Here is a 23,447-nt window from a genome sequence, read left to right as displayed (position 1 = left end):
TCTTCATCTCAGGAAACAAACTGAGGGTTGCTGGAGGGGAGGGTAGTGGAGGGATGGGGTAGCTGGGTGAGGGGCATTGGGGAGGGTATGTGTTGTGGTGAGTGCTGGGTGTTGTGTAAGACTGATGAATCACAGACCTCTACCCCTGAAACAACTACTATATTATATGTTAATAATTTAAAAAAAGAAAAACAATAACAAAAAACAAAACAAAACAAAAGTGCTAGAACCTCGGCCCATGGCCATCACGCGGTGGAACATGAACAAGATCCCAAGCTCTTGTCACCTTGGATGTAGTCTGTCTCAACACTGTGCTTTCAATCATACGTTATCCCTAAAATTAGTGATTTGGGGTAAAAAAGACACAAAACCACCTGACCAATCACTATGGTGATAATTTAGAGAAGTGGAATATTTTGTTGCCTTCAACTCACAGCCAGATCACTAGAAGCCATAGGAAGGCTGGCAAAATTTCTATCAATGAGCTAACCATGTTATACTTGTTCCTGCCTGTGTTCATGTCCATATCAATATGCACATGTCTGTCTTCTAAGAACCATTAAACCTAGGTCTGGAGCGTCCACGTACCCATGAGGGTTACAATAGTACCTAGATTATACAGTTGTTGGGAAGAACACGATCAGTTAATGTATGTGAGGTGCTTAAAAGAGTCCTGGGCAGACTTTATAAGTGAAGCACTCTATGCATATATTATGATTCAAAACAAACCTTATCAATCCATTGTAGAGAGATATAGGGACAAAATATAACGACTGCGCTCCGGAGAATTCCTTCATACAGATGTATCATTCGACTCTAGTACTCAAATAGCAGCAGTGGCATCTGGCAGCTTTGAGAAATTCAGAGCCTCACATCTACGACATTAGAATCTGCATTTTAACAAGATCCCCAGGTGACTTGTGAGCGAATTCAAGGTTGAGAAGTGCTGCATTGGAGTACTTCAAGGCTTATGTGGAGACCCTTGGGTCAATTGTATTTCTGGTAGGAATCATGCAAAAGCAGTACTGACTCAGAAAATCTGCTCTTATTGATGTATTCAGAATGTAGGTTGGGGGGCGGGGGCTGGCGACCACGTGCATGCACCTCCCAAGCCAGAAGGCAGACCCATCTGAATCGAATGAAAGGCTCTGTGCAGGGGACCATGACAGCACACGTCAGGACGGATCCATCAGAGGAACAGTCTGAGATCCCATCACTGTTCCGGTGTGTTTGAAGGGGAGGAACAAATATGAACACAACACTTTACAAAGGAGGCGATATCATTAGGAAATCTGCAATTTTAGAAAGGAACGTTAGGAGTACATATAGGAAAAGGAGGAAGTCACTTACATTAACCCAGGGATGCTCAAGGACTTGCACAGCCGAAAATCGCTGATCGACATCGACCAACAGCATCATGGTGATGAGCTCCTGTGGAAGGGAACGTTTGATTCCATTTGTCTCATTTTTATGGCAGAATTCTGAGCATTTTCATATGTGGATGTTCTCTTTTAGTTTGGAAAAGCTCTAAATTTTAAATATATCAACTCAACTTATCCACAGCCATCTAACACCTTTAGAAGTTAAAGGTGAATACTTAGAACTATAAATATATGGCTTATAATTGGGAGAAAAAAATGAAATGAAGATTAAAATGAAAGTGTATTAAAGTGTATTTAGTAGAGAAGAAATAAATTATATAAGTTAAAGAATTAATATTCCTTTCTTTGTCTAGAATTTCACACTTGAATGGCAGATTTCTAGGTTAGTTTAATACAGAAATCTGTTAACATTGCTTCAAAAATTTCCACATTAATCAATACCAATAAAATGGAACTATTAAGAGGCAAATGATTTAATGGTTCTGAAATTAATGAGACCTCCTCATGAGTTCAAAATGATTTGGACCAGGAAAGCACAGCTTGGGTTTTAATGATGAGTCTGTCATACATTTGTCCACTTCGGATTAGAAGTTCCCATGTAACAAAATGGTTAGATATGTGTTATCCAGTTCCTTACATTCACGGTCTGAGTACCATTCCGTGATGGGGATGATTTATTTCCACTGATGTAGAGATTCTACCTTAAAGTTCTCATTATGTTCTTTTCTTGCTTCAGGCTCCTTTGTGCAAGAAGGCATTCATTCAGGTTCCAACATAGGCCGGGACTTATTAAAGCAACTATTTGGTGTGATGCCCTTTGCCAGGTGACATGGGGGTGTGGGAGATGGTCCTATCTGTCAATGACTTTGAGCCCTCTTGTTATGAGTGACAGCACTGAGAGGTTGATTGGTTCCTGAAGAGATTGCTCACAGGCAAAAAGACCTCTACCCCCACAGAAAAAGTCAGGTTTTAAATTGAACTCACACTCAGGACACAGAGAAACGAACGGCATACACACTGAATAATCAAAAGTCAATTATTTCTCAACATCAATTTTTCAAAAATTTAAGTCAATGCTTGGAGACGTAAGCTTAAGGAATCAATTAAAGAGTTTTCTTTTTTATCTCAAGCTCTACCAATGTCTCCATGTAAGATTTTTAGTTTTCTCAGAGGTTGCTCTCTTATTCATTCATTTTAATACATGTTAAGCATTAGTTATATACTGGTTACTACATAGGCATTGATGATATAACAATAAACAAAATACATAAAAATCCTTGTCTTGATGAAATTTGTGTTCCAGTGGGAGAAAATTAGAAAATAAATGACATAAGTAAGATGTATCCGCCTATCTGTAGCTACCTATCTATAAAGGTAGACAGAGAAAGGCAGTTAGATGGTATACAAGAAGGACATGTGGGTGTAAGTCCTATAGAGAAAAATAAAGCAGATGAGGAAGTTAAGGTGAGCTAGGAAGATTAAAGACCTGCAACTGAAAACAGGGTGTTCTGGGAAAGCTTCCCTGAGAGGATGAAATTGAGTTGAGACCCAAAAGAGATAAAGCCATAAGCTATGTCGAAATCTAAGGCAGCCTGGTGTGGGTTGGGTATAGCAAGAGGCTATAGCAACGTAACTGGAGTGACAACAGGGAGTGATGAAAACAGGGAAACAGAGACCACTTGATAAGTTGAGATGGCTACGAACAGAAGACTTGATGACTGTGAACTCTTGGAAAACCTGGTAATTATAACCAAAATGGACAGAAATCTTATTTACAACATCATTAGGTCTCTTTGCACAAAATGAGTCAAAATCAATAATTGCATTAAGACACACAGGCTCTCAGGAAAAGGAAACGCACTGGAAACCTACCTTTGCCGAATCAGAAACGTTATCCCAGTATGGAGAGGGAAAGTCCACTTGCCCCATCAAAATCTGATCGAAAAGCACCTCCTGGTCATCACCGCTTCTGTTTAGATGAACCACAACAAGGAAAAAAACAGCACTAAATTGTCAACCCAGGGTATGTCTCTTCACTCTTAGGCATTCAAGCCTTTCCTTTCCCCATAAATGTGTAAAATGTGTGTTTTTAAGCCATTCAAAATGTCAGCATGGAACCGTTTTGGACAATTAGGAAAGAATGAGTTTTTAAATTATATGAGGAATATTTATGGAAGGCATGTAAATGAGTATGTACAACATAGAAAAAATAACAGGCACTGGAAGTCAAGTTCTTATGTTCCTTTCCTGCTTCAGGCTCCTTTGTGCAAGAAGGCAGAATGGATCACTCAGAGAGTACAGAAATGCTTTGTTGGTGCTGAATAAAAGATGACTGCCCGTACCCACGGAACGGAGGGAAACCGCACAGCAGGATGTAAGTGATTACACCAGCTGCCCAGATGTCCACCTTGAGGCCATATCTGCAAAAGTAAGTGATGTTAGAGTTAGCAAAAGTCGGGCCAGGACAAATTATGGGACATTGGCAAAATAGATGACTCTACTATTCTAAACCAAAAACCAAGCTAAACAAAATTTAAAAACCCAACAACAAACACTAAACTAAAACCCACCAGCTAAACAGAATTCAAGGAAAGAACAAAAAAAGAGAGAGAGAGCGAGAGAAAGAGAGTAAGACATATGAATAAACATCGAAGTAAAGCATGCTTAGGATCATATCCAAGTATCAGTAAGTGAGAGGTTTCATCAAAAAGGTTTATTATAGTCATATCAATTTTAAGATAGGGATGGACCCTTGAAACTATCTAAGTCCCTGATGTTAGAAAAAAATGATTACATATAGGACATTCTCCAATTTGTAAAGCACTGATATATGTTATCTTATGCTGTCTTTCCAACCACTCTTTACGTTACACAGGATAAGTATTATTGCCTATTTTATAGAGGAGAAAACCAAGGATCCGGGGGGTAAATAGTTTTGCTCAAGATCACACATCAGTGGCAGAGCTGGGTTCCAACGAGGGCCTCCAAGAGCCCAACTCAATCTTCTTTCTCCCCGGGGCCCCTCCCTCCCGGCAGGATGTCAGAGTACTCACGGCAGAAAACTAGAAAACGTAGCCAAACCCGAGGCAGCATGCTCTGAGGGAGGTCAGGCAAGGTGACAGATGTGGGCTCCCAACTCACTCAAATTTGATGGATAAAAAAGTCCCCATACCCTACCTCCCACCTGAGGGATTTCCCGGCTGGCATTCCCTTCTCCTCTATTCTGTTCTTCTGCCTTTCTGGTCAATAGTCAAGCAGTAAAACTATCTCTGATGGGTCACCAGAGGATACAACCTAGACCTTGAGGTGTGCGTTTGTGCCACTCATTGAGGGGAGAAAGTAAGGCCGTGTCCCCTTGCTGCACCACCCTTCCCCAATCCTCCCGTGTTAGACTAGTGCCTCAGAACTTGGCCTATGATCCTTGGCAAGAAATAGGGCTCTTTCCATAAAGAGCCCTTTATTCACACGCCCCAAGTTCAAATGCTGACTCAACCACTTTCTAGTCATGAGCTTCCATGAAACCCAACCATCGCAGAGAGATTACTCATGTGCAAAATGGGAATCATACCGTCTACTGGAAGAGTGAAGAATCAAGTAAAGGAGCTTAAGGCCTGGCAGAGGGTAGGTCCTGAATCAGTGTTAGGCCACCCACCTTCTCCCCCAGTTCTAGAGCTTTTCATTCATCTTACACTGCTGCACACAGAAACCAGAAAATTCCCAGTGGCCCTCTGATGCCTAAGGGTGTTTGTATTGCACAGATAATCAATGGACCGCCAAGACGGCCAAAATGAGACTGGGACAGGAGAATAAGGGCAGCTGAGAGAAATAACCACAGGAGACTGTAATCACCGCACACAGCAGTGTCTGTTTCTTTTATCCAAAAGCGAGTTAATTACCATCGCTATATGTTTCTCTGTTAGTCTGAACATTTTTTACTCTGGGGTTAATAACTGCTGTTCTACCTTTAACAAAGGCCACATGGAAGCCTTGAACAAGATTGCAGTAATTGGCAACTTGACTGGGGAAACAGAGAAAATGGCTCTCACTTTAAAGTTAAAAAAAAAAAAGTGAAAGAAATCTGACAGCTAATTCTGTCTGGATGGGACAGGGCGGTTTTCTCCTATTTCTGAAGCAGACTAGTTCTTTGGCAAGCACAGCACTCCAGTAAGCCACGGGAAGCATTTACCCAGTTTCCGCGATGATCTCTGGAGCCACGTATGTCGGGGTGCCACAGACCGTGTACAGGGGGCCGTCTACAATGGTGGCCAGTCCAAAGTCCCCCAGCTTCAGCGATTTGCTGCCATCTTGGTGTTCGTACACCTAAAGTAAAAGTAAAGAGTGGAATCGCCTTACAACCAAGAGCTCAAAAGCTCTTTCTTGAAGGAATGAGAGGCATTGTGGCTTAAATTTAAGGTATTTATCATAAAGTGAAAAAAACAGGCAATTATGCAATGGTATACGTATAAGAATATCTTTTTTTAGATTACTGCAGAATCGGAAACATGGTGAACAACCAGCAAATGGAAATTCAATAATAAATGACGGTGTGTTGATACAGTGGGATGCTACATGACCATTAACGTGGTGATGTGGGTTTATGTCTATTGAAATAAATTATTTTGGCGAAGGTCAGATTTCAGACTGGTTTGCATAAAGGTGTGCTAAAGAAAAAAATACATGCAAAGAAAAATGAAAGAACACAGTGTTAGTGTGTCTGTCTCTGGGTGGTAGGATTATGAGAGATTTTTTTTTCTCTTTGCTTATCTGTATTTAATGTTTTCTACAATTAAAACTGATTTGTGTAATACAATGAAATATAGAAAGTCTCTAGTGCAGTACTTCCAATTTATGAAAGTAATTACCTCTCCATTTTAATATGTAAGAAGCTTTAAAAATACAGTTCTTTAGTAATTGAACAAAAAAATCTACACGTATATTAAAATACTTCATTTTCAGTGGCCCACATTTCCAACAAAATCTATTTACATTTTTTTATTAATAATTGAAAGGGATATTAACATTTCATTTCACCTGTGGCAATTTGGAAAGATTTATCAGGTGCAGAGACAGCATCCAGTCCAGGTTTCCTTATTAAGGCAGTAAAAGTCTCTAGTCTTTCACCCAACAAATCAAGAAAAGGATGCATGTGACCATAGGCAAGTGTTTATACCTCTTTAATTCCAGCCCATGATCAAACCAAATGGGTTTGCCCTAAAGAGTATCCCAAACCACTTCTACTGTTTCAAAGAAAAGATCAAAGGGCATTCAGAATTCTAATTCAGGGTCTTCCATTGGAATCAATAAGATAAAGAAAACCACAGTAGAAAGCTAGTATTCCCAGTAAAGGCAGGAGATGCCTTGAGGACATGGTGAAGTTTTCCACGTACATCAAAATAATTCATCCAGCAAGTAGAAGCCTGCATGTTCTTCTCTTGTCGCCTTGTGATCATCTGTACTTGATAGAGCAGCCTGAATCTCTAGCACAGCAAGGCGCATCTCCACACATCAGGAGCCCCACTACCGTGAACACACACCACGTCTCCCTTTCTTTGGAGAAAGTAGATTAACTTCCCATTTCCCTGCAGTTTCAAGTGCAGATGTTTGGCCAGCTAAGCGGCAGCATCAGCATCGATCATTTGGATCTAACTGTTTTGGCAGAGGCAGGGAGTCAGATCTTCCCTTCTGGAGAGACCGTGTCTTTTCTGCGCAGAAAATATTCTTTTACATTTTCTCCACACTCAGAACGTGGAGTCTTCTCCTTAAGGGCTTGACCACCATCTAGTTTGGGCCCTTGGGCAGGTGCCCAGAGGCTTGTGGGGTCACCTGCACATAGGCTGTTAGGGCAAAGACAGCTGTGTATCCCTCGTAGATGTGGCTTTGCCCAGTTGTCATCTGGGGTGGACACTGTCCTCCCTCCTTTAACAACACAGCTCTCCAGCCCATCAGCAGGACCAAGTTTGAGTTAGGGACGCTGAAACATGAGAGCTGCAAAGCACAATGTCATCCCCAGCCTAAACGTTCTCGGGCAAAAAAATCCCTAAATCGTAGCCTTAGCACCTCCACCATTCCGGCCATCCAAGTGACAAGCAAATGTTTTTCATGAACAGAATCCTGAGATGGAAACATCTAGAAAATTATCTAGTTGACTTCACGGACAGAGCAGAATTGTTTACTTCCTTAATTCCATTTTGTTAGCAATAACCTTCCTAAAATGCAAAATAATCTCTGGCTTTGATGTTCTGTTAGGTCCAAACATCCATGGGCCGTGTTTTGGGAGGTCATGCAGATTTTAGTTTACACAACTCCATTTACACAGGAATTTTGTGGGTTTCCTCTAAACATACTATCTATAATCACCTAACTGTATTCAAAAGTTGGACGAAAGGAGATGTTGGCAGATCCAGTCATAAGTCACATTTTGGTTCTGAATATGACCACGTACTTCCCCTACACGTAGCAAAGGTTTTATTTTCAAGCATCTACATTTAAACAGGAATTCCACCTCACATAGAGCCATATGCCAGTTGTATTTAATATACTGAGCAATAAAGTTCAAAGTTTCAATTCCTAAGGGGGAAAAAAGCACCAAAGAAGTCTAACCTAAAATAAAGAAAATTGGGATTACATAAAAATAGTAATTCTTTCAAATAAACCAACAACATTTAAATAAAACACACAGAATCTATCCTTTTAATGTTCTTTTTCTCTCTATCACTTCCACCATGTCCCCTTCCTCTGCTTTGAAAAACCATACAGAATTTTCATGAACATAAAGAGGTTAGCGTGATGCTTATGATAGACAAAAAGAACGAGAGACAAAGGCCTAATCCACGTAATTGAAAACATTTCTGGACACAACTACATTAGCAATGCTTCAGCAAAATGTTTTTGCAGGTGAATAAATGTCCAGGCCTCTTGTTTGGAATTCTGTTTTACTTACTGTCAGGCAGGGCAGGAAACAAGGTTGCTTTGGGTTTTTCTCTGTCAACACTTTGGGAGAAGGATACAGAAGAATATATTCCAGTGTTTCCTCTCCTCCAATGGGAGAGCACCTTTCCTAAGCAGTATAATGAGACCACCTCACAAATGGGGTTCCCCATTAGCACTTGCTGCAACTTGAGCTGGGCTCACCCTTACTTCTTACCAAGCCACTTACGGAGGGGCACAAGTGAGGCCATTTAAAAATGTAATTAAAACTCTGTTAAAATCACAGATTGCTAAATACATCTGTTTCAAACACACACGCATGCGTGAGCACGTGCACACACACACACACACACACTCACACACTCACAAAACCCTCTCCAGAAAGTATTTTCCCAAATGGCAGCTATAAATTTACTTTGAACTAAGTTTTTAATTAAAAGTTAGGAATGGGACCAACCTCTAACAAGTTCACATTTAAAATGTGGAGTCCCTGGCATATACTGCTCCCTGAACCGATTCTGACTTTGTTCCTCTGGATGTATCCCCGTCCTGACCATGTTCCAGGAAGGACATTAACAGGCTGCAAGCACAGGCTTGGGCAGCCCGATCCAGCCAGTGGGCTTCTGGTGTTAAAAAAAAAAAGAACTTTTTGCTATGACTGTATTTTAAAGCCTCCATAAAACATGACCCACAAGTGAGGTGGGAGTCCACTGATTGCCAATCAATGAGTATTCACAACATGAGCTATAATTTAATGTTCATCCCAAGCCCTTTAAATACTATAGATGTTCCCCCACATTTTAAACACTGAGGGGCTATTAAAGAGATGGGGATTAGTGCAAATTACCAGTATGTAGTGCTTTCACTGTTTTAACTAAGCAATAAAACTGTGTAATTGTACAACACTAATTGGATGCAGCTACACATAATTGTGGGCTGCCATATGTATCCTATTACCATAAAGATTGTCAGTATTTTGTAAGCTACTTTTGTGATCATTGCAGATGGCTACAGTCAGAGAAGTTGTTCTCTAGGGTTTATTATATGGCTATAAAGACATCCCATGATTTGACAGACTAAATGTGTTAAATGGCAACAATTATGAAAAAAGGTTCCAATTAAAAGCTGACGGCATGTCCCAGCAAGAACAGATATAGGGAAAGGTCAGGTATTAGGTTTTTGGCTCACTGGCATTTTACACAGGGTTTTTCCTTTTTGAAGAAGAGTTTTCTTTTTGTTTCTTTTTCGTTTATTTGGGGTTCTGCAGTAGCTGTAACTTGTTGAACAGTAGATGTCTGGGCATAGGCCTGATTTCCTTTGGATTAGAAACTGAGACCATTTGGAAAAGTTATTTGAAAAACAAAAAAAATTTAATATATAGTCATAAAATGCAGCTGGTGGCCATAAAATAATATGAAAATTCACAGATAACCTGAACCCAGGCAAATGGTTTCTGAGATTCCCATAATAGAGAACTAAAACCTGACTAATATAACAGATGTGTTGGAACAAACATAATTCTCAGCGCTGCCGTGAATTCAAGGATAACCCTGTTGAAATGCTGGCTAATGAATCATTAGTATCCACGGAAATATTTTTCACAGCGGAGCTCAATAGGTACTAAAAAATAATTTCACCAAATAGAACTGAACAAAAGCGGCATGAAATTGACAAAGCCATGAAAAAAAGTCAATATACTTTTTCACAACTATGGTATCCCTTTAAAAAGACATTGATTTTCCTCTGGCCATGGTATATGGCCTTTATAGTCCTTTCTAAGGAAAATGAATTAAATTTAAATCTTTACTCTTAAAGAAGTGAAGTAAATCAACATTAATGCAGGAAATTATTTTACAAAATGCACTTTAGGGTCCACATACTTTAAAATTAAATCTCCCGGGGGGAAAAAAATTAATTCTTAAAAAAACCAAACCCGCTTTATACCCACGTGTAAAATCTTTGTGAAATCAAACGTTAAATGAAATAAGAAGAGTCAACATTGTATAGAAGTCAGAAGAGAGGTAACAATATCAGAGGGAGAAATAAAATAGCTTTCAAAGTATTACTGTAGAGATATCTGGGAAGATGGGAGGATGAGTGGGAACTCTAGGAAACCCGATTCCCATCCTACTTTAAAATAGTCATGAAACTATCTAAGGAGTTCTACGCAGTGGCAGTAAGACCGGCACGTTCCGGATCCTGGGAGCCCATTGCACATACCAGCCTTTTGCAAAGACTGTGGGAACTCAGTGCCATTGCTCTTTTTAAAACTCACATTACATTTTTGTCACACAAGTAATATCCAACATGTCATTGTAGGAAAATTAGAAAAGACAGATAATTATAGAGGGAAAGGAATTAAGCTCACCCATAATCTTGACACCTAGAAATAACCACCGTTAACATTTTGGGGTATGAACTTCCAGCCCTTTCTTTACCTCTCTCTTCTGCTTTTCTTTTTCCACTGGACAATATAAATCCTGAGTGAATATGCATGTATCTACAACACGATTTTCAGTGGCTACTGGATATTCCGTTGTATGGGTGCAGTGTAATAATAATCCCAACAATGACTACGGCTGCTATTTACTGAGCACACGGGATACGTCAGGCATTGTGTGGAGGAGCTCATGCTCACTATCCTATTGGATCTTCACAACAACCTATTAAGTCATCTTACTGATATTTTGCAGATGAGAAATTGAGTCTCAGAGATGTTGCACCGTTACGTCGCCCAGCTAATAAGTGGCAGAGCAAGAACTTAAGCTTAAGTACGTCCAAGTCCAAGATTTTAACCATGTCCTCCTCCCCCATCATCACGCCATTATTTAACTAATTAGTGCCCTGCAATAAGTAGTTTTATACTTTTTCATACTAAAAACCACTGAGATGAACATCCCTATGTATGTATACAGATCTAAATTTTTTTTCTTTAGGTTCCATTTCCAGAAGTAGAATTATTTGGTCATAGGATACTCATACTATTTAAGGTTCCAGTTCTTTATCACCAAATTACCTTTCAGAAAGCTTCTACGAAGTTACTCTTACACCAACACATAGGAGATGATTGGTATCCTAATAACTTTTCCAACACTATATGCTATTATTTATTAATTTTGCTAGTCCAATAAGACCATGTCATTTTAAATGAGATGAGTGGTAGTATTTTAGTCCCTAACGGCAGAAGGGATGAGCAGGGGAGCAGACAGGCCCAGGCCACCAAGGAAACACACTACACTTTCCTGTCTTCTCCCACGTGCAATCACAGGTCCTGGGAAGAGGGCCCTCAGCAAAGGTGCTAGTAAAGAAACTGGTAGATTATCGTACTAAAGAATGTTTTGGGAAAATGTTGTTTTGCTTCTATTTTTCCCTTAACTTTTATCCAAATTCGGAGAGCAGAGGGTTTTTTTTTCTAAACACCTATAAAAAATGATCATTCAGTTTCTGCTTGGACATTTTCAATGACCACAAGCTATGCGTAGTAAAGGCCCTTTAATTTGCAAACAGGTGCAACTGTTAGAAAGTTTTTTCTTACATCAACCTTGAACCTCTCATCCAGTAACATCTTCTCTTTAGTCGGAGTTCAGTACAGCACAGAAAAGGTTTCCCATCTTCCATCTGGCAGTGTTTCATATATTTAACCAGAGCCACCATGCTCCACTTTCTCCATCCCTCTGTGGGCTGAACTCCAGGCCCCTGCCATGACGTGCTACATTCCTCACCATAGGAGTAACTGGCATGAGCAAGGCAGAGGACTCTGTCGATGGCAGCACTCTTTCAGTGAAAGGAATTGAGGGGCACTTTTTAGCAGTCATATCCCACTGAGGCCCACCCTGAATTTATGGTCAACTAATAGCCTTTGACTTGGTCTGGCCAAGTGTCTCCATTATTGATTTGCTGCAATGATCATTAAAACGATTACACCAAAACCACTTAGTCCACTGGGATTTATGTGTCTCTCTTGTCAAATTTCATCCTACTGATTTGGGACCCTCACAGAGCCAAAGATACTTTTGGATCTCAAGTTTGTCACTTGCTATAATACATCTTCATTTCGCATCACTAATAATGCTGATTAGGCCAGGGCTAGTGACAGAGTCCTGAGAGGCCCCTGGCTCCCTTCTTCTGGGTCCCCCAACCATTAATCAACACTCTGCTGGCTCAAGATCCTAAGACAGTGGACTGACTACAGATCTACTCAACTGTGCTTTTGCCTATGACCTCTAGATGCAGTCTATCGGTGGCACTTGCCTTGTGTACCAGTGTAGCTAGCTATCTTATCACAAAATGGACTTATTTGTTAAGGGTCATGGGATTAAGGCAGAAGGAAATCTGCCCTCTTGTGGGCTTGGGGCTGGCTTGACATGGAAACCAAGAGGTGCTGGAACACATCATCTCTAGGTCACACATGGTCATCACTTGGAGAGAACACGATACCTTACTGCTACATATAATCCAGTTAGTGAAAATGAGGGTCGTGTGCTAGGCATGCCATTTTGATGGGCAGCCAGGAGCAGGTACAAACACCTGGATAGAAAGTTTCTAAAAGAAAATTTCTGACCAAGACAGGCAGATTCTCTGAGAAACTGCTTTCTCCCAGAAAGTACTGGGGAGTTTAGAAGGAAAAAGTTTTTTGAACATAAACTTCTATATTTCAAGAAAATTACCATTTATTTCTGGAATCTAATAAAAACTAGTGATGCAAATTATATTTTTGCCAGTAAATGCTTTAATTTTCCTAAGAAGGTAGCACCTGCATATACATTTTAAAAGACCCTCCCAGCTCCTTAGAAGAAAACTCAGGCTCCTACTGAGAATTTTTCCTGCCAAGGGTGCAAGCTTGCCATCTAGTGGTGACTCCTGCCAACTAAAGGTGGTTGATCTCAGTAGGATGGTTTTGGTGGTTTGGTTTGTTTTTTAAAAAGCAAAAAGTCTCTTTTAGTTATATACTGTCGCGCGTGCACACACACACACACACACACACTCTGCGCATAAGTACAGCGAGGGAAACACTGCACTTCCCCCACTCAGTGGCATTTAGACTGAGGCCCATGTGAGCCCTCAGTGTAATGAATGAGTTGAAGAATGGCTTGGATCTGTCATGTTGGGTCTGTCCTCTAGTCTGTGAAGAAGTGTCACTCATTTACTCACTCTTTCATCTCATCCACCCTCTCATCCCACTGGTCACTCATCCGTATGATCATTAAGCTCCAGGCCTGACAGAGCAAAAAGAACCATGTAAGATCACTGGCATGATTACCTTGTGACAACAAAAACAAAAGAAAACAAACAAGACAAAAACTTAGAAGTGATACAATAATAAAATTATAGGGGGTATTTATATTGGGTCAATTCCCAGTTTTCACACCATCTGTGTCTAGATACATCACTGTAAATCAAATCATGTTTTCTCATTAAAAGACCTGGACCTGACAAATACTTAGACTTGAATAGATCAATATAGATCCTTAAGGCCAAACTACAACATTTTTATATAGTTCTATAAGAATTTACAAATAAAAAATTCTGCATAAAAGTTCTACATATATGATAATATATAAAATGAAATCTATAACTTAAAAATAATACTTTGTTAGTTATAACAAACATTAAACACTAAACTGGCAAAAATCTTGTTAGCAACCTAACAATTTAGGCTTTTTTGATAATGAAAGAGTAATGCAAAGTGTGTAGTGAGGCCTTTTTATTTATTTGGTAAATTTATTTATTTGGTAGTAAGAAAATGGACTCAAAATCTTTACACGAAATTTGTCATAGCATTTTTCAAAAATAATTTCCGGCTCTACATTTTGTGAGGAGATGGCAATTCCATGCACGGGTGAATAGTAAAATTTTAAAAGCAATGTCAAAAAAGATGCAAGATGATTTTTACAACATACAATTTGTTGTGAAACAGTTTTATTTTTAGGAATACTTTAATTTTTATTACAAATAAAAGAGGAGTAAAAAGGAAGGAAGCTAATAGTTCCATGTTATCTCTTTATCTTCATAAAATCCCCCTAAAGGAGGCTCAAAGGAGTTAAGAAACTTGTTCAAGGTCATAAGACCAGCCACTGGAAGAGTGAAGCACTTGGTTTTGAACTTTGGTCCATCTGACTATAAATCCTTGGGATGTGAATGTGCCTCCCATGACGATTCTCTCTTATTTCCACATAAAGGTCAACAGAATGTGAAATTAACAGAAGTCTCAAGTTCAATTAGTGATGTCGTCCTAATTCTGCTCACCTTCTTCTATTCTTCTACCTATTTTATACTATAATAGATTTATTCCTGCAAAGCTCACCAGCCCTTATTACTTCCTGAGAGTAAGAAATTACTATACTGGAGAAGTAGAATTACTTTAGTTCATATATATATTTTAAACCTATATTGCAAATGACTTCAATGGTGTGCGTATTTCACATTCTCACATTAGAAGAGAAAGGAAAAAAAAGAGTGAACGTTTTTCTTTTTGGGTAATTTAAAAAGTGAAATATGTTAGAATGAGCACAATATCTTCAAAGTGTCCTGCAAACTGTAATTTTAGAAAAACTACCCTGCTAAGTAATCACGTATGGCATTTAACAGAAATAGATAACGCTCTGGTGAGAAGCAAGTGGACAATGTCACGCAAAACCAAACCGCAAAGTGGAGGGGAGGAAACTAAACTTTAATTTTCAATCACTGAACTTCAGGGTTTAGAGAAGTTTTGAAACAAAGGCCAATTGTGAGTCTGTTCCCACGAGATGATCCTACATAATTCAGGACATAGGAATAATGAATGCAGACAAGAGAAAATTGCTGCAGGTTATGGAGGCAACTATGCAGAAGAGAATGTTCAGGCTACTGCGGAGATGTGGAATTTGAGGAGCAATTAAGTCAGAACTCGGTCGCTTGACCTCAGCTCCCTTCATTAGCCAGTAGCTGCAAGTTTATGAACATAATTACAGCGAACTAACTGCTTGTGTATTTATTTCTTGAATGCCTATTTTTCCTACTTGAATGTCAACTCCATGAAGGCATCTGTCTCTCTGTTCCCTGGCACAACCTGGCACAGAGCCAGCACGCAATAAATCTCCCTAATGCACAGCTTTGTGTCATCTAGTGGTTAAAATCTTGGGCTCTGTAGTAGGACAGAGCTCAACTGAGATCTTAGTTCTTCCACATATGAGTTATAATGGCTTTGCACAGGTCTTTGAACTTCTAGGCACTCAGTTTCCTTACCTGTGAAATGGGACAGTAATAGAACCTACCCCATATAGCTGTTGTGAGGATTAAGTGAGATCATGAGCGTAAAGCACAGGGCTAGCCCATGGGTGGGTCGCCATCTTAGCAGACTTCATCAGCCCTTCTTGTGCCGTGAGAGTTGGGTTGCTCATCTGCTTCTCGACTTGGAAGCTCATTTGGGTCATGTGGGGGAGCTTGTTTCAAGGAAGATCTGTACCCTGTCACCAGTCACCAGATTCTGATTTGCTAGGGCTGCAGGGAGGCTCAGAAATTTGCATTTTTAACAGGCATCTGGGAGTAGTTCAGATGCAGGGACTCTTTAGACCACCCTTGGAGAAACACTTCTTTTGAAAGAGAATCCTCAATTCCCGGATTTCTGAAGAGATGGACAAACTAACAGTAATATGTAATACGTGACTCTTGGGCCTGGGTAATGAAAGTAAAAGAAGAACTAGCATCTTGGGGTGGGGGGGATAAAATGAATAAATTTCATTAAAATTCCAGCCTGGATAGCCAGCAAAATTTATGTTACTCCATATTCACCAGTGACAGTTCCCCAAACGCCCAGTCTCTGTCTCCTCAATTCTTTCCAATACTGTCCCCTTAACAACTGGACTAGGAAAGGATCCTCATTTGCTTGGGTAAAGAACTCCTAGTGTTTCCCCAGAGACATGGAGTTCATTAAAGTAAAACAAATAGTCTTAAAGAGGGATAGGGATGTCTCTGATTTTTAAAATCAGTCTTCATTGTGATTATTTTTAAGCTGGAGGGCTAGTCTCTTTAAAACTCATGACTTATTGTCTTAGCTTTTAGATCATATTATGGAAAAGTAAATTTGGGAGACTAAGGGCGTCCTTTTTTTTTTCCAAGTGAAAACTTTTAACATCAAAGTGCTGTAGATAAATAAACATACATGTAAATGTTCCTCATGACTATCTTGGTCTAGCCTAAGGTCTTAACCACAGCCTTAGATTTCCCAAGCTCTATTCCCCCAACCCTGTCTCAGGTTTTTATTTGTTAATAATTAGTCAGGTACATTAACGGCACATTAACCCCTACAGATATACTTAAAAGGTTTGTTTCTAGCTAGTCACTGAAGTCCAGCTGGAAACTAGCCTTTAAAGTATATTTCTCTTCAAAAAAGAAAGGAAAGGAAATAGGAAAGAAAAAAAAAAAACATTCATGTTCACTCATGAGTGCTTAGAACTCAAGATGCCTGAGGTTCGAATCCCTCTTACCAGTAGGTTCTCTGGCTTGATGTCCCGGTGGACGATGTTCAGGCTATGCAGGTATTTGATGGCACTGGCCAGGTTGTAGAGCATCCCACTGGCATCCCGCTCCGTGTACTTGTTGGTTGAAGTAATAGCATCAAAGAGGTCTCCGCCCTGAGAACAGAACAGCACGTGGAGCTGCAATTAGCAGATGGTCCTGGAGAGACAACTGACACATTCTCAAGATGAAGACGCATGCAGGATCTCTGGGCTCCCAGCGCTTTCCCTGCCACTTCCCTCTCAAAGGCCCAACAACTCCACCTGGGGATTTGTCTCCCCGCTGTGAAAGCCAGGGGCATTTCCTCCATGGCTCAAAGGAGCAGGAGGAGGATTCTCCACCATTGGGACATGCAGTCATATCCACAGCCCCAGCCAGGAGGGAGAGACAGAGCCAGGTCTGGCGGGTGCCCTCGTGGCATGTGTGACATGCCTCATCGCAATGGCCAGCAGAAGTTCAAAGTCACAACCCCAACCCTCCCAAAATGAGAAACAGGTAATCCTGCAGACCACATCCTTAACAAAACGTGCGGCTGCCTTATGAAGCTCACACACACACACACACACACACACACACACACACGCACACACTCAGTTCCCTTCATTCTCTAGATTGTGCTCTCTTGGAGTGGGTGTAGTGTTTTCTTTTCCAATAATGTGCTTCTTTGTAAGGAGCAGAGAAAAAGGACCAGAAACTGTCATTCCAAAGATGAGAGAGAAAAGAGAGGAGAAGGGAGGAGGGTGGAGGATTTTCAAAGAAAGTTTTCTAGGACCATTATTCATCTGAGCTTTTGTTTCCCTTGTTCCTTGCTAACTTATTGTTATTTGGAGAAACAGAATGATTTTAGGCTCCAATTTTAGTTCTCTTTATTGGAAACGCTTTCAGAAATTTGGGTCTGATTGACTAACGACGTTTGCCTCGTTCTTACACACAAAGCACCAAATAGCTGAGCACGGGAGTCAATTGTGTTCATCCGCTGCCTAATGTGGTGAGGGATTTCATTTTTGTTTTTTTAAATGGCAAAAGCAAAATACAGGCCTTGCAGGCTGATAGTTTTCGAATCTCACTAAGCTGGCCTGTCCTCCGTTGCCTTGCACCACCTCTGCTCGGGGGGCTTCTCCCGCGGCCCATTCAGCCTCGGCAGTTCCCAACCTAAACACACACACGAGTGTCAAAATGAACGCCTTCTCCGCTTTCTGATTCTCTCAAAGGCAAGGCTGCCCGAGGGTTCCGTGCCCCTCCAGGAGGCAGCATTTTCACTGCGGTCTACATGAGCAGCACCCCGATGCAGTGGGATGGGTGTGAGGCTGTGTGTGGTGACCCACAATGATGCCACCGTTGTCCTCGTTGTCTAGGTAGGCGCCAGGCATCCTGTGACCTCACGTCTTCCACATCCCCAGCAAGACAGTCAACCAGGCCTTCCTGTAAGGCGGGTAAGGCGTACACAGCCAGTCCGCTCCATCTGCTGGGTAAAAGGTTTTGTTGCGCTGTCCCGGGGTGGTTCTCGTGAGGCCTCACAACCTACACTGCTTCCGGCCTCTTTATTCACAGCACCCAGCGAACGGACTGTTACCTTCCCGCATGGGATGTTGGCCTTTTCCTTCTCCCTTCAAGAAGTCGGCATTCCTTTCCCATGGCTCTCCATGTCCGGGTGCCCCTCTTCATTTCAACCGGTCTCGACGCATCTCCTGCCACTCGCTAGACCCGTGAGTCGCCTTTATGCTCCAGGTAGGAGATTCTTCCCCCATCACTAAAACATGCCCAAATCACCCTGCGTTCCCAACCTGTCCTCCCAAGAGCCCCCTTCCTGGAAGGTCCCTTCGAGTGCCTTTATCTTTCTGATTCCTGCTGATCCGTTAGGGCCCGGCCACAGGGCCACCTCCTGCACAAGGCCTGCATTCCTCTGAACACATATGCAGGGTGTATGTGCACACATCTGTAGGCAGAAGTCCAAAGGCCTGTTCTTATTAATTACGGAATTTCACTTGTAATTACTGTTACTTCACTGTCTTCCAGAATCCAGGCCTTGTTTATCCTACAGCTGCAGGCCTCTTTGGCACACCCCTGGACTCTTGAGAAGCGTGGCCCTAGCTACATTTGTCAGGGGGAAATGTTGTGGGAGCCTTTCAAGTCAAGCCTGGGGTTGGCCTTCTCTTCCTGGGATGCTTCCAGACCTGGCCTCACAGCAGTTCTGGGTCAGCCTAAATTTAAGGGTATGATCTGGCAGTACAATGGACGAGTCCCGATGCTGGACCAGGCAGACACTCTCTGGCCTTGTTAGGCTATCTTGGTCACCCAGAGGGAATGTTGAGTGAAGTGAGGACCTCCCAGTGGTAACTTAGCTGTTGTCACCTGACTAAACTAAAGCGTGACAGACTAGGCTTTCCCACCACAGTGTGTTCTAAAGTCTTAAGCCTTTGCCTCTTTCATTTCTCAGCTTCAAGTTTAAGTTAGTCTTAACTCTTCAAAAATCAGCCAATAAAAGGAAGCTAATCAATTTCTAATAGCACTCAGAAGAGCAAGAGGAATGGTTTGAATTCGTTGCTCTCAAAATTAAAGTCATTGTAAAAATATTATCCTGGGTGCTAGAGAAAGTCTATTTTACAATATTGGGAATTACCAAACTTTACTTGGCCATAAAGCACCAATATAAAAATCTTCTGAACAACTGAAATCAACCTTTCTTTGTCGAAATAACAGTTTACCATTGTTTATCTCCCTTGGTCTCAAATGTGACAATAGCTAGTGTCACTACAAACAAGTCCCCCCCCCCCCGAAAGAAACAAATCCTAACACGAAGTAGGAAAAAGCAGGCTTCAACAGAAAAAAAAAAAAACCACTAAAAAAAAAAAAAAAAAAAAAAAAAGCCAACAGATCTAAAGTAAAGCAACTCTGAATAATAAAAGCTTAAAGGACCCTCGAATGAACAGTTTTCTATATAGTAACAGATTAGTTTATTACATGCTGTCTTTGTCTTAAATCTTTACAGAGGAAATGCCACATTCCACAGTGCTGATTCCTGCCACCAGCTGGGGCGTGTGATTCCAAACATGGTTCCTGGAGCCCGAGGCTCTCACTGATGGGTGCACACATTTGATGCAGAGGTGGTGTGACTAATTTACGACATTTTACAACTAAAGTAGAAATTAGTTACACCTTCAGTTAGATTAACATAATAGAAAAAAGGCTTGAGAAAAATAGCACTTCATTAATACTAAACATTAAATTTGTAAAAACTTTTAGTTACTGAAAATTTTAAATATGGAAGTAGAGGGAATGGGCAAGGCAGCTTTAACTTAGATTCAACAATTATCAACATATGGCCATGTCTATGTTCTATGATCTAATAAAATACAGATGTAATTTTATGGGACAGGACGAGGTTGTAACATCTACTGAAAGGCAGCAGAATATTTTCTAGTGCTATTTTTCTATTACATTGGTGACTAAAAGTTTAAAGCTTTTTTTTTTTTAATAAGAATGGGTGATACCTTTGGATGTAGTTCACGAAAAAGTGCACAATTTCTACAGCAACGATAACAATGATCATTTCTGTGATACTTCCTGTGTATTAGAAAGTACATTAGTGGGGGCGCCTGGGTGGCTCAGTCGATTAAAGCGTCCGGCTCTTGATTTTGGCTCAAGTCACGATCTCAGGGCTGTGAGATCAAGCCCCGCATTGGGCACCATGCTCAGCAGGGAGTCTGCTTCTCTTCCTCTCCCTCTCTCTCTGCCCCTCCCCCCCCCTTAAAAAAAAAGTACATGGTGGAAGTCATCCCTCTTACCTTCACCATAACACTCCTGGTAGGTAATATTATTCCTCTCATTTTATATTTGAGGAAACTGAGGTACGGAAAGGTATACCCAAGGTCAGAAACTATATAGGTCAAGGCTGGGACTTGAATGCTTGCAGTATAATTCTAGTGTTAATACTCTTACCCATTATGCCAATACATAGAAATGAGAGACTAAATATTGGTGGAAGGAAATAAAGGAGACAGCTCTCTCTATCAGATAGGAAAGTGTGGTGCCTTGTGTGGGTTTATTCTTTTTCCAAGATACACACCTTGACTAATTCCATGACAAGATACAGTTCCGTTGGCACATCCATCTCTTCGATCAGAAGAACAATATTGGGATGCTTCACTCTTCTTAAAATAGACACCTCATTCTGGATCATGTGCTCCTGTTTAAGGGAAGAGTTACCTTAATCAATATACACATCAAAACATATGAGGAGCTAACTCCAATGAGTGAAGCTATACTATTTGAGGATCAAAGGAGATATGTTTTGGTAAAATATGATGAGTATATCTTAGATTCTGATACTCAGCCTAGAATTGCCAAAATATGTTGAAGGTCCTCAGATGATGCTTGCAACCTATCAGTATAACTATAATCACATATAGGATAGAATGAAACTTAGATCACAAAAGTAAATTAAGAAGCAAGCAAACAACAATAAGGAACAGAAATAACATATAATCATTCCAATTAACTTTTATTCCAAGAATATTTATAAAATTATATTCCAATAAATATATAACATTGTATTCCACCAAAATGCAACTCCTGGGGTGAACTTATGTTTATTTGGGAACTGATCTGTGTGTTTCTACCTCCCCACCCCCACAACACTATATTTTCATAACAATAAGCCTTATACATACTTTGCCTCGACATTTGCTTTTCTTGATAATTTTCAGAGCATACTCCCTAGCGGTTGATCTGCAAAGAGAAAGTTATTTGTAAAAAATAAACTTAATTTCAAATCTGTTGAGTCATTTTGCTAAGGATTAATTTCTTATCCCCAGACCTTGCATCAAACTGGTATAAATATTTTGTAAAAGACTCTTTTTCCTTTTTACAAAGAAATATGTAAACCTTAAGGGGTTGACCAAGTGTAAGGATAACAACTATGCTAGCATAGAAACATCCTGAGCTGTTTTTTTTAAAGATTTTATTTATTTACTTGTAAGACAGATAGAGCACAAGCAGGTAGAGTGGTAGGCAGAGGGAGAAGCAGACTCTCTGCTAAGCAGGGAGCCTGATACGGGACTCGATCCCAGGACCCTGGAATCCTGACCTGAGCCGAAGGCAGACGCTTAATTGCTTGAGCCATCCAGATGCCCCATCCTGAGCTGTTTAATGTTATACTTGTGATAAAACCACCACTACTGGGGTACCTGGGAGGTGGCTCAGTCAGTTAAGCATTCTGACTCTTAAAAAAATAAAATGAAAGCGTTCTGACTCTTGATTTTGGCTCAGGTCATGATCTCAGGGTCCTGGGATGGAGCCTCATGTCAGGCTCTGTGCTCAGTGGGGAGTCTGCTTCAGGATTCTCTCTCTCCCTCTCCCTCTGCCCCTCCCCCCAGCACACTCTCTCTCAAATAAATAAATCTTAACCCCAAAAACCAGGACTCTAGAGTTCTTGAGGACTCTCCTTCATATACAGCCCAGCCAACACTGCCCTTCCTCCGTGATGGATGTGGGAGGGAGGGTTTAGTCATATAGCTACCTTTAAATAGCTTCCTCACTTGTGCTAACATTTCTAACTATCTTAGTGTAGTGCCGAAAAGGACAGCTCTATTGTCGAAAGACATATACTTAATAGTCATAAGATACCACTATTTTACAAGCATTTCCACTTCATTTCTGGTGGGGAACCAAAACAGCTTAGCTTTTTACCCATCGATAAAAGCCAACTTTAGGGATCCAAATGAATACAGTGGGAGTGGGGTTGATTAGGAACAAAAGTTTAAAATAGGGTTTTAACATCTTCAGTATGGAGAATCAAAGGGGGGGGGGATTTCCTAGTTACGTGTTTAGAGTAAGAGTGATCTGCCCATAAATTAAGAGGTCAGATATTAGCAGTGTGTCCCGAGGGCATTTTAGACACCATTTCATGTCATTTGCTAAAACTGCTTCTCCCACTCGACTTCCAGGCCCCTGCGTGTTAGATAAATAGGAGAGTGAAGTTATGCACATGCAAGGAGATTCCTCACATCATAGAAGGACCACAGGGTCCCTTTAAGTGGTCTCTTCTTAAGAAGCTTTTGAAGAGTTTGTTTGCAAATTTGAAAACCCTTAGTCAAGAGGAAAACTAAACGCTGAAGATTTCTGGATTCTGCTTTTCACGAATCACTAAGAAAACTAAAATAAAACAAATCTGAGATTCGAATCCGTGAACCCTTTCCTATCTGGTTTAAAACGTTTCATGTGATGACAGAGAAAACTAGACTATTGGACTGACCACTGTGATCAAAGCCAGCGATCCCAGGCAGGACCAAGGAGCTGGGATGGAGGTAACACTCCATTCTGTGCTTCCACAAAGGGGACGGATGACGGGACAGTATTGGTGAGAAGGGGGATTTCTTAGTTTTGTCATTCCCCATGTTGCCATTTGATCCTCTTGTTTCCCTGGAATAAGTAACATTACAGGACTCAAAGCAAAGGGCTGGCGTGGGACCGGGAAGAATGAGTCCCCCCAAGAACCAGAAGGGCAAGGAGCAGAATCTCCAAGGAGCAAGTGGGTGTGTTGGCTGCCAGGACACCAGGCAAACTAGGTTATGTCCTGAGCCTCGGGCTGAAGGGAAAATGTGAGCAAGCCTGGGCTGCAGTGGCCTCAGGGCTTACTAGGAA

General features: G+C 40.9%; 1 protein-coding gene across 1 annotated transcript in view; it reads right to left on the bottom strand.

Annotated features, from left to right (window-relative positions):
* DCLK1 (doublecortin like kinase 1) overlaps positions 1 to 23,447 on the bottom strand; it is a 345,007-nt gene that overhangs the window by 34,530 nt on the left and 287,030 nt on the right. The window contains exons 9-15 of the mRNA XM_035003548.1: positions 21,476 to 21,533; positions 20,872 to 20,991; positions 16,775 to 16,921; positions 5,569 to 5,702; positions 3,725 to 3,802; positions 3,255 to 3,351; positions 1,351 to 1,431 (exon numbers count right to left, since the gene is read on the bottom strand). Coding sequence (XP_034859439.1) covers positions 1,351 to 1,431; positions 3,255 to 3,351; positions 3,725 to 3,802; positions 5,569 to 5,702; positions 16,775 to 16,921; positions 20,872 to 20,991; positions 21,476 to 21,533 — 715 coding nt within the window. The remainder of the gene's footprint in view (positions 1 to 1,350; positions 1,432 to 3,254; positions 3,352 to 3,724; positions 3,803 to 5,568; positions 5,703 to 16,774; positions 16,922 to 20,871; positions 20,992 to 21,475; positions 21,534 to 23,447) is intronic.

This window comes from Mirounga leonina, unplaced genomic scaffold, assembly GCF_011800145.1.
Source record: "Mirounga leonina isolate KUSES-001 unplaced genomic scaffold, KU_Mleo_1.0 Mir_127, whole genome shotgun sequence".
In the NCBI taxonomy this organism is placed as follows: domain Eukaryota; kingdom Metazoa; phylum Chordata; class Mammalia; order Carnivora; family Phocidae; genus Mirounga; species Mirounga leonina.
Note: the sequence above shows the minus strand (reverse complement) of the source record. Positions and strands in the feature narration are given on the sequence as shown.